Source organism: Sciurus vulgaris (genome assembly GCF_902686455.1).
Source record: "Sciurus vulgaris genome assembly, chromosome: 1".
Lineage (NCBI taxonomy): Eukaryota > Metazoa > Chordata > Mammalia > Rodentia > Sciuridae > Sciurus > Sciurus vulgaris.
In genome coordinates, this window is record NC_136461.1 from 128,297,571 (window position 1) to 128,309,850 (window position 12,280).

General features: G+C 33.8%; 1 protein-coding gene across 6 annotated transcripts in view; it reads left to right on the forward strand.

Moving 5' to 3' along the window:
* SNTG1 (syntrophin gamma 1) overlaps window positions 1–12,280 on the forward strand; it is a gene marked incomplete at its 3' end in the record, with an annotated part of 879,325 nt that overhangs the window by 799,116 nt on the left and 67,929 nt on the right. For 5 of the 6 annotated variants that reach the window (XM_079136674.1, XM_079136675.1, XM_079136673.1 and 2 more), the window contains one exon: window positions 3,908–4,000. In XM_079136674.1, the coding sequence (XP_078992800.1) occupies window positions 3,908–4,000 (93 nt within the window). Of the gene's footprint in view, window positions 1–3,907; window positions 4,025–12,280 lie in introns of those variants that run through there. The other variant, XM_079136678.1, reaches the window with a different exon arrangement.

The following is a 12,280-nucleotide window of genomic DNA, read 5'->3' on the forward strand; positions in this document are numbered from 1 at the left end:
ATTTCTCTGACTTCCAGTGTGTCCTGCCCACTCTTTATCATGAGTCCTTCCACAACTCTTGTGCAAACTCTTCCTTCTACCCACTTTCCTTCTTCCCACTTTTGAAATCAATATCACTTTCTTAAGTCTTGGATTAGAGTGACACAAGGGCTGTTCCGCACACTAAACTGTAAGTGACTTGAGATTATTTTATTCACCTAGCCCCTTGAAGTCTAATACATTTTGCACATCTCACGAATCTAATAGATATTTACTGAAATTTTAGTTCTTCAGTGTGTAGTCATATCTAGATTAAACCTTAAGGGGCTCTCAGCCTCTACAATTCATGAACACATGAAACATGATGGGTTCCCAGACCTCTAACAGATCTACAGCGAAATAAAAATATTACAAAGCATTTATACCATGCAAATAGATTCATAAATCAAGGACCTAAATACATACATAAACACTTAATTTTGGAAACAAAAATGATAACAATTTAACATTGCATATACCAGAATGTTAACCCATAGCAAGAGATATGTATGAATATTTTTAAACACATTAAACTGATTTCTCTGATGACTAAGTCACCACCTCAAGTCTCACCAGCATGACATTTCAATCTCAGAGAAGACAAAGAGAAAACCCAAATTTCAGTTAATTGTTTATTTGACATCTTGTAATAATTCTGCTTTTTTCTTCATATATGTATATACATATATATATATATAAACAGTGATAAGTTAGCTGAAAGTAGTAGTTATGTAATTAGCTGTACAAGATCTCAATTCAGTAAAATAGATATTTCAATGTCAAAATCAGAAAGAATGAAAATATGTTAAACAGTATTTAATTCTTTTTCAGTACTGGAGATTGAACTCAGGGGCACACTACCATTGAGCTATCTCACAGGCCTTTTTTTTTATTTAATTATTTTTTATTTTGACACAGAGTCTTGTTAATTTGCCAAGGCAGGTCTCAAACGTGTGATGCCCCTGTCTCAGCTGCCCTAGTCTCTGCGATTATAAGCATGTTCCACTGTGTGTGACTAATATTCTAGGTGTTAACATTTAAGGACATTTTGAAACATTAAAATATAATTTAGTTGAACAGGAATTGGCAAATTTTAGTTACCATTTCTCTTGAATAGTACCTTCACTTGGAAACAACTATATGCCAATTTTTGAACATAAGTCTGAAGTTAAGGTTTCATTATAAATTTCCTGCTGTTTAAAAATGAAATAGAGGTTAAAATATGCTTTTGTTTTGTCTTTTAACACTGTGTTTTGATTCTGGGTTTTATATTCTCTTATCTGATGTTGCCTGAAATATTTTGAACTATTTCTTTTGTTGCTCACAAAGCCAAGTTCAGATATATATCAAAAGTGAAAAGCCAAATATTTAATATCTTTTAAGCTTTGAGCTTTTCTGGAGATTTTACCATTTCTCTTTGTTAGTAATGATTGGTTGAACACTTTGGCAGTGCCATTTTCAATATTCAAATGTGTGAATATATTTACATGAAGAACTGTGTTTTTCTTTTCTTTCCAATATTTCACTATCATTAAAGTTGGTAAATAAAATAATGAGGTAACATATTTTGTTGAAAATAGGTAGAAAGAAAAAAATAATGTTTACTAATTGTTAAGAATTAATAAATAAGGTCATTTATACCTTAATGATTTTTATTAATAAGAATACAAACTAACATTTTCTGTCTTCTATTGCTTTACCAATTTTCATACTGTTTCTAATCTTTAATGTACTTAATACTGATATAAATATCTACATATGTATTTGAAGAACTGATCATTGAAAAGCACATATTTCTAAAGCTTTCCACATTGTCAATTAGATTAATACTTGAAAATCTGAAAAACAGTGACTATTGAAACAGGAAGATAGCAATTTCTATAGATAAAATCTTACATTTCTCTAGTGTTGAAACAGTAGTATGAGGCCTAATTCATTTATAGTATTTTCAGTGCTTTTATAATTTTCTAGAGTAAATAAATAATACTGGTAAAGGGCAGAAATTTCTATAACTTTACACTAATTCAATTTGAATTAATATAGCTCTTTAAATTATGATATAAAGAAAATATATTACTTTAAAAATTATTTCACTTAACTGACATTAATTTAAATTAATCTTGTATGTTTTTTGCTTGGCTATAGATAGCTGTCATCCAAAAGGGCATATATATCATATAAATATATATAAACAAAAGTTTATAATGTGTGTGATCTATATTCAATTCTAAAAACTTCTCTCAAAATATTTCTTGCTTAAACTTCCCTGAAAAGAATAATTCTATTAATGCTCTTCTCTTTATAATTCAATTTTCACGACATAAACATAAAAATTACACGATATTTCTAAATTAAAAATATTAAGTACAATCATGATATATGTTTTAATTAACATTATACATTAGAGAATTCGACTTCAATGGGTCTCAATTGAAGCATATCTATTTGTTTCAATTTAGTGATTATTGAGACAATGCAATTTAATGTGTAATACTAAACATAATGAGAGAAATTTAATGCATTATACTAAATGTGTTTTCACCTGGAATATTCTTTTTTTTTAAAAAATGACATTACTTGAAAATAGCAAACAATTGAGTCTAAATTAGTAGGAACTGATATAGCATTGAACATTCCTTAATGTTGATAGTACTTTCAATAAAATATACTAATGGATGGAGGCAAGCAGGCAAGATATCACTATATTAGGCGAATATAATTATTCCCATAAATGGACTTTTCAGGTTCATTATATCCTCTAATCTACTTTTCTGAAAAATTTAACTCCAAATGAATAATTTGCTAAGGTTTAATTTTCCTATGTAAATTAGGCTTAAAAACAGGAATATGCCTTTTCGGTAAAAGAAATTTGATGTATTTAGTCATGATTACACTCACAATGTGAATCATTAGTATATTTAAGATATAATATAAAAATAAATGTGATGTATAAATTGATAGTGAATATTTACTTGAGATAGTTTTCTGTTTCTCTCATACACACCTTATATATGAATTATATGTGAATTCATCATTTGAATATCCCATGATAATTTGATATTAAATGCAAATAAAATTGGCCAATTGATACAACAATGAATCATGTTATACATAAGGTCTAAGTTATTTCATATTTTATTTGTATAATAATTTAGTATTTATATTTCTTTGTCCTGCCAAAATATTTACATAAGTTAGACTATCCTCTGATTTCAGTGGGAAAAGGCATTAATTGTGTATTCATACATATTTTCAATGCCAGGTATCAAACCCAGAGTCTTACCTGGGCTAAGAACTCTACCACTGAGCTACACCCACAATCCAAAATTGTTGATTTTCAAAGAAACAAATAGAGGCAAGTAGTAAATGTTTTGAACTTTGGGTAATAACTTGTAACATATGGAGCAACACACAGAGACTTTCAAGGTCAAGAAATATTATTTTGCCTTGATTACTGAATCTGTGTTTTGTGCCTGAGAGTTCTTTTTCAATAATGTCCATGAAATGAGAAGTTAAGTAAGAGCTTAATCTTTAAAAATGTGGTGATATTTGGCTACAGGATTTAACGACTTAACATGATCTTATGTACACTTAAAATTTTACACAGTTTTATTGTCAATATAATAAGGAGTGACAGTTTTGCACAACATAAAGACATGATGATAAGCAGGATTAGAAACTTGGCCTTGAGAACCCTTGGAAAAATCACAGAAACACTCTTTGCTTTTGTTTTATTGACAGATATTGACAAAACTCTTTTCCTTATGCAATTATTGTTGATTTTAAGTGTTGTATAAACTGCCTGGTGTGGAAACTGTCACATATACCTCCATCTTAATATCCCATCAATTGTGTGAAAACTAACAGTATCTATTCTGTCTATGTCTAGTGCAAGACGTATGCCTGTGTGCTAGAAAGTCATCTAATGGGCCTCACGATTGACTTTAGCACAGGATTTATCTGCTTTGATGCTGCAACAAAGGTAATGTGTTCAGATGGACTTTAAAAGATATGTTGCCTACATTTTAATTGAGAACAAATAAAATACCTTTTAAGTCCTTTCAGCATTTTAATTGGTTTATAAATGTTAAATTAAAGATCATTTGTGTTAATGAAAGATAAATTTTATTTTCATCTCTTTATAGAAAAGTAATTTAAATGTTTGCAGTTGAACAAATGTGGTATAAACATGTCTGTTCTAAAATAAACCTATGTCAACCTATCTTTCAATATAACTATAAACAAAAAATAGATATACACATATTATTTTTTCTTTGTTCCTAAAGTTATGGCTTCATACCGGAGGGAATGTTTTTGTTCCCCCAAAAAGAAATTTTTTCTGTATGAATACCTATAAGATGAAACGTAAGGAAAACATGTTTTAGTTTTTATAAGGGATGTTAGAGTTATAGTGGTGGAATTTGAGGTTTGAAGTTTTTAACATGGGATCATATCCTCTGTAAACACTTGATTCAATAATGATTTTGTGCAATCTGATAAATTGCTTGTTTCACAAAATATGCATATCTGGGAGAGATGTACATTGAGTTGAGAGACAAACTTTCTCAACTAGTCATGTGTGAAAAATAATGAACCATGGTGACTATGTAATGATACATGACAAAGTCAAAGCATTATACATTATTATTTAATTAGGAGTGATCATTGAGTTCTACAGACCCCATCCAGCTGCTGATCTCCTTCCAGTCATTGCTACAGTTTTGGACTGGGACTCTCTTCCCCAGAGAAGACTTCCATTTTCTTCCTTGCCATCAGCACATCTGATCCCAAGATCCAATTCACTTTCTCCTTTTGCCAAGTGTGGCTTAAGATATAAATAGAAACATTTCTTCTCAGTAATTTTAAGGATTAATAAGTGATCTCTTACTGGGAAACACACATACATATATTTTATCTAGAAATTAAGATATGTACACGATTTTCAAAACTATTGCCCACAAAATAAGAGAGTGACTCAAATATGTGAGGGAGTGGGCAGTATTCTAATCCTGGGGTTGATGGAAGTCTAATGGTGGGGACTAGTGTGTCATAAGCAAATAAGATGTCATCTAGGGATCAGAGAAATTGTGATGTTTCATGATCCAGCAATTGACATTGCCGGGTACAACTTTATATTACCTAAGTTATTTTTTTTAACACTGTGGAATTAAGTAGCTCAGTTCTACAGGTCAGATTTTGCCATCTAGTGTGTTACTTTTGTTTGATGCCCAAAAGAACGCCTCTGTAAAGAAGGAATTTCAGCTGCAAGTGGCTCATTTGATTGATTCTTAATGAGATTGCCATCAAGTCAGGGCAGAACCATAGTGTCAATTCTATGAATTAAATACTTTAATGATTAATCAATTTGAGTATTAATTTAATTAATAACTCTAATAATAAATTTAACATTAGACAAAAGGTAAGGTCTGATTTTAGAAAGGAAATACTATCACAAGAATTGCCATCAAACTATATCAGATTAATGTGGAAGAACCTCAACAACACTGTAAATGAGAGAGAAGCGAAAGTCATCTGAACCCATTTCTGGTATCTGACTTTCTTGAATTTACTTTTGAGCCTAATACAATCCAAATCCTTTCCTGTGTTACGTTGGCTCGTTGTGTAACAAGGGAGGGAATCATGATACCAACATGCTCTCCAATTTACCCATCCACTTCTGTGGAGAGTGTTCTAGGGATGAGCAATTAGTAAAGAGAAACAAAGCAAATTGTTAGGAAGTCATCCAAGGGAAACCTTCTATCAGGAATTGTGAATCTGGTCAGTATAAGTCTGAAATGCAGGAAGAATGCAAGGAATAAGAATCACTGGCCTTCATTTTCTAATCCTATCATTGGAAGCCTGGATCCTCAAGGCAATCTGAGAATTGATAAGGAAAAGAAAGAATCCATAAACACTACAATGAAGGTGGCGATAGTGCTCGTCACTCAGACTGTGGCATGTAGTTAGAATTATTGATAGTTAAGTCAGGACTGCATTCAGTCCTGAGCAAGTGAACCATCTAGTAGATTTGCTGCAAGAAGTTTCCCCACTCTATGAAATGACCCTAGAAGCTATTTTCAGATCCAAAAAAGGTAATTGGTATATAGACATTAAAAATATTTTCTTCTAAGTTTATGAAGTAAATAACATACAGCTTTTATTTACTTGATAGTCATGTATGGAAAAGATCCTTAAGCCTATGATAGGCAGATTTTCCCAAACATTTGAATTAAAGTCACTGCAACAGTCCTGTACATACCCCTTTGCTGAGCTCAGCGTTTTATTCTGTACTTCACCTTGACCTGCTTCTCCAACCTGAACTTGCTAAGGAAGCAAACCAAAGGTCCTATAGTAAAGTATATAGTCCACAAAAGGGAGGACTGGCTGTCTTATGAATCATTAATGCAGTTTCATCTAAAGCAGATACTGCCCTGTTAATACATCAATGAAAGGGTAATAGCTGCATAAATTTTTTCCTTTACATAGCAACTGTATTTTTCATTTCTTATAAAGTTTTTAAAAATAAATAAGAAATATAAATGATAATTTAAAAAAAACTAAAAAGATGAAGTTGGAAACTTTTATGGTAGGAGTGGGAACTGCTTAATTTTTTATTACACTAGAAATCTAAACGTTTGGAGGTGTAGTGCTACATGGGAATGTCAAGCTCATTCTTGTTACTTGCCAACTGTGCTTGAAAGTTCTCAGGGAAAATTACTTTCTTTGATTTTCCAGGGTAACAGGAGGCATTAAAAAACCCTCTATTCTACATAGGGTTGTTTCTGAGCAGCCTCAGGGAAATGGTTCTAGGACCAGTACAATGTAATTTTTTTGTAAATAGTTATATTGATTGTTTAGGGGAAAATGACAAGAAAGAACAGTCTGTTCTCATTCTGTACACAAGTACTTTTTCCCCATGTGTTTTCTACCCATGTCCACTTGAATCTGCAGGCACATCCCAAATACAGGAGAGCCACCTCTACTTATGTTGACATTACCAACCCATCAAAGACTATGTGTTTTTGTGTTTCCCTTAGTGTTTCTGAGTGATTCCCTCACACAAAGTTGATTGGGAAGCTCAGAATGCTCTCTGTATTCTTCATCATTGTTAAAATGTGTACTGTTCTGTGGTAGATAAGGGTCTTCTTACTACTGTGTAAAAATAAAACGTTGTAGTGTTTACATAAGATGCATGGCTAAAAGTTGCCATCATATTCTTTTAAATAAGTATATGTATATTAATTATTTATATCTAAGGATAAATTTATTGTGTTTTCAAAATATTCAACATCTACAAAACATTCATATGATTTGTAAATTAATTCTTAGTGACTACCTTCTATCTATAAAGAGAAACAGAAGGGCCATAAATGTCAGTCTTGGCAGATCAAACAAGGCTTCAAAAAATCACTTTTCAATGATAAGGGGAAGGTAAAACTACTCAGAAAGTATCTGCAAACAAAGGATGGAGTTTGAGGGCATAGGAGATGAGAAGTCAAATTTGTGGATAACTAAGAGCCAGTTTAAGAAAGAGGTCTTACTAACAAGTGTGGATTTGATCTTAACAGAGAAACACCTAGAAAAGTTTGAGACATAGGGAAGAAAATGTCAGATGTGTCTGGAAGCACAAAACTAGTAGCATAATATATGATTGGGTAAAACTCAGATGCTAAATTCTCAAAAATCTTTCCTCCAGTGGGTATCTCTGCTCTATGAGGTTCTTCAGAAAACTGTGTGCATGGAAGAAAATGACAAAGCAAAGTATTGCTGCAAAATGAGAGTGACAAATAATTGTAATGGGTTCACAGGACTATAAAATGTTCAGTATAACTAAATGTTAAGTTTCAAGGAGGGACAAAGTTGGAGAAATGATTAGGATTACATGATCAAGATATTTGACCTAAATCTAATTTATAATGTGAAAGATTACTCTAGCCAAAGAACAGATTTCATTGATGGGGTGGGACCATCCCTGAAGTAATTGACATTTATTTTTCCTCTCAGTGATTTAGAAGGAAAAACTTTTGAAGTTTGTCTGTGTGTGTTCGTGTGTGTGATGCCAGAATCAAACCCAGGTTTGCTAATCAAGCAATCTACCACTGAGTTAGATACACAGATCCAGACTTTTTCCAGACTATATAATTTATACACCAAAAAAAGAGGCCCAAACATTTTATCTATGTCAGATAACCTCTGGACACCACAGAATGCAATGGGGATAAAGGCATCAGAGAATCTCACACCTGAGGTTTGCCACTCACCCCTATCCCACTATAGGTCTCACTTCTGCTGCAGATTTGAAAGGCTTGATTGGCTGTAATTGGAGCAGAAGTAATATTCATTTTTCTGCAAATGTTCATTATGAGGATAGGATAACATAATCCTGCATAAAAGTCAGTTTTCCCATATTATTGCTGCATCCCTAGTAGTTTCTGGGAGCATTGGTTGCTCAAAATTAGTCTGATAGGGCTGTTTTTTTTGTTTTGATAGTTGAAATTATGAAATACTAGAATACAATAAATAAAATGTCCTTTTTTAATTACTATAGCATATCTAAGAGCCAGGGCAAACATATAGCAGATTAAAAATACTTTTTAAAAAATTATAATTGGAGGCGGATACAAGATGGCGGACTAGAGGGTGACTGCATCTCCCATCACTCCAGAACCCAGGATTCAGGACGGGGAAGCATTGAGAGACACGGACTAACATAGAGCCACAGGGTAAGTCTCTCCCACCGGGAGTAGCTCGGCCCGGGTGGCAGGCCCGGACAGGGGCAGCTTCTCGGAGCAGAGCAGGACAGCTAGAGTCTTCCCCAAGCAGCCCTGCTCCCTCCTGCGGTAGGCTCCTTCCACAGCCAGCTTCTCGGAGCAGGTCGACCAGTGAGAGCCTTTCCGCACAGAGCCAGCTCCAAGCCCTGGACCCAGCAGCGGACCTCGGCCTGTAGGTGGATTCTGGGACCAGGGCAGGGCAGCCAGAGACTTCCCCAAGCAGCCCTGCTACCTCCAGCTGCAGGTGCAATCTATAGCCAGCTCCTCAGAGCAGACCCACCCAGTAAGAGCTTTTCCACACAGAGCTAGCCCCCAGCCCTGGAATTAGTAGCATTCTAGGGGCAGCTTTCTTCTGAAGCACTGCATTATCAAGTTTTCCAAGACGTCAGGCTACCGAAGGCTGGGAGGTGATATACTGGAAATTCAGGGACACTATAAGACAAAGAAGAAATCTGTAATATCTTAGAGTCCCACTGATATCCGACCAGTATGAGAAAAAAAGGGAAGAAAATGTCCCAAACAAACCTGGATACTCTATCAATAAAATCCAATGACAGCACAGCAGAAGAAATGTCAGAAAGGGAGTTCTGAATGTACATAATTAAAACAATCAGGGAAGCAAACGAGGAGATGAAAGAGCAAATGCAGGCATTGAAGGAGGAGATGAAAGAGCAAAAGCAGGCATTAAATGATCTCGCCACTCAACAGTTAAAAGAGCAAATACGGAAAGCAAGAGATCATTTCAGTAAAGAGTTAGAGATACTGAAAAAGAAACAAACAGAAATCCTTGAAATGATGGAAACAATAAACCAAGTTAAAAACTCCATAGAGCATAACCAATAGGATAGAACACCTGGAAGACAGAGCCTCAGACATTGAAGACAAAATTTTAATCTTGAAAACAAAGTTGACCAAACAGAGAAGATGGTAAGAAATCATGAACAGAATCTACAAGAATTATGGGATATCATGAAAAGGCCAAATTTAAGAATTATTGGGATTCAGGAAGGCTTAGAGAAACAAACCAAAGGAATGAACAATCTATTCAATGAAATAATATCAGAAAATTTCCCAAATCTGAAGAATGAAATGGAAAACCAGGTACAAGAGGCTTATAGGACTCCAAATATACAAAATTACAACAGACCCACACTAAGGCACATTATTATGAAAATACTTAACATACAAAATAAAGACAGAATTTTAAAGGCTGTGAGAGAAAATAATCAAATTACATTCAGGGGGAAACCAATAAGAATATAAGCAGATTTTTCAATCCAGACCCTAAAAGCTAGAAGGGCCTAGAACAACATTTACCAAGCCCTGAAAGAAAACGGATGCCAACCAAGAATCTTATACCCAGCAAAACTTACTTTCAGATTTGATGATGAAATAAGATCCTTCCATGATAAACAAAAGCTAAAAGAATTTACAAAAAGAAAGCTGGCATTACAGAACATTCTCAGCAAAATATTCCATGAGGAAGAGATGAAAAACAATGATGCAAATCAGCAATGGGAGGAACTAGCCTAAAGGAATAGCCAAATAAAGGAGAAACCAAATCATGTCAAAAAACAAAAATGAGACAAATGACTGAGAATACAAATCATATCACAATAATAACCCTGAATGTTAATGGCCTGAACTCATCAATCAAAAGACATAGACTGGAAGATTGGATTAAAAAGAAAAAATCCAACAATATGCTGCTTGCAAGAGACTCATCTCATAGAAAGAGATACCCATAGACTAAAGGTGAAAGGATGGAAAAAAAGATAACATGCACATGGACACAGCAAAAAAGCTGGAGTATCCATCCTCATTTCAGGTAATGTGGACTTCAAGCCAGAACTAGTCAGAAGGGATAAAGAAGGACATTACATACTGCTTAAAGGAAGCATAAATCAGCAAGACATAACAATCATAAATATCTATTCCCCGAACATTGACTCATCCATGTACGTCAAACAAATCCTTCTCAATTCCAGAAATCAAATAGACCACAACACAATAATACTAGGCGATTTTAACACACCTCTCTCACCACTGGATAGATCTTCCAAACAAAAATTGAATAAAGAAACCATAGATCTCAATAACACAATCAACAATTTAGACTTAACGGACATATATAGAATATACCATTCAACAAAGAACGAATACACTTTCTTCTCAGCAGCACATGGATCCTTCTCTAAAATAGACCATATGTTATGCCACAAAGCTACTGTTAGCAAATACAAGAAGATAGAGATACTACCTTGTATTCTATTGGATCATAATGGATTGAAATTAGAAATAAATGACAGAATAAAAAACAGAAACTTCTCCAATACCTGGAGATTAAATATTACGCTATTATATGATGAATGGATAACAGAAGACATTAGGAGGGAAATAAAAAAATTCTTAGAAGTAAACGAAAACAAAGACACATCATATCAATATCTCTAGGACACTATGAAAGCAGTACTTAGAGGAAGATTTATTTCATGGGGCGCATTCAACAAAAGATACAGCCACAACAATGTTCATTGCTGCTCAATTCAACATAGCCAGATTGTGGAACCAACCTAGATATCCTTCAATTGATGAATGGATAAAGAAACTGTAGCATATATATACAATGGAATATTACTCCACCATAAAGAGTGATAAAATTATGGCATTTGCAGGCAAATGGATGAAATTGGAGAATATCATGCTAAGTGAGATAAGCCAATCTCAAAAAACGAAAGGACGAATGATCTTGCTGATAAGTGGATGATGACATATAATGGGGGGTGGGAGGGGTTATCGTTAGGGTTAGGGTTAGATTTAGGGTTAGGGTTAAGGAGGGTGGCAATAATGGAGGAAGGAAGGACTGTATAGAGGGAAAAGAGGGGGGGGAGAAGTGGGGGGGATGGAAAAATATAACAGAATGAATCGAACAACATTACCATATGTAAATTTATGATTACACAAATGGTATGCCTTACTCCATGTACAAACAGAGACACAACATGTATCCCATTTATTTACAATAAAAAAATTATAATTGACTAACAAATGTATGATGATAGTAAATTTGAAGTTAAAAAAGTATCTTTCTTAGGCATTAACTTTATCACATATTAGAAGCTATTGTAATGATTTTGTTTCCTTCTTATTTCCATTATTGATTTTCAGTGAATATAAATTGAATGTGTTTCCTGGGGGAAATTTGGAACACTGATGCACACATATGGTAACCTTTGATTTAGCAACTTGAATTCTGTGCAGTAAGGGACAATATAACCCTAACTAAAATCATTCCTTCTGGTTTGCCACATCTTTTCTAAAACATTAGAGGACTTAATTCTATTCCAAATTAATTGTGCTTCAGAATTAAACTAATTGTTAAGACATAATTTACAAAATAACTTAATCTACATAATCCTTTCAATTTTTAAGCTGACATTGAGTTTTAGAATGTTTCAAAGGTGAAGGTTGAAAGGAAATTATTATGGCCA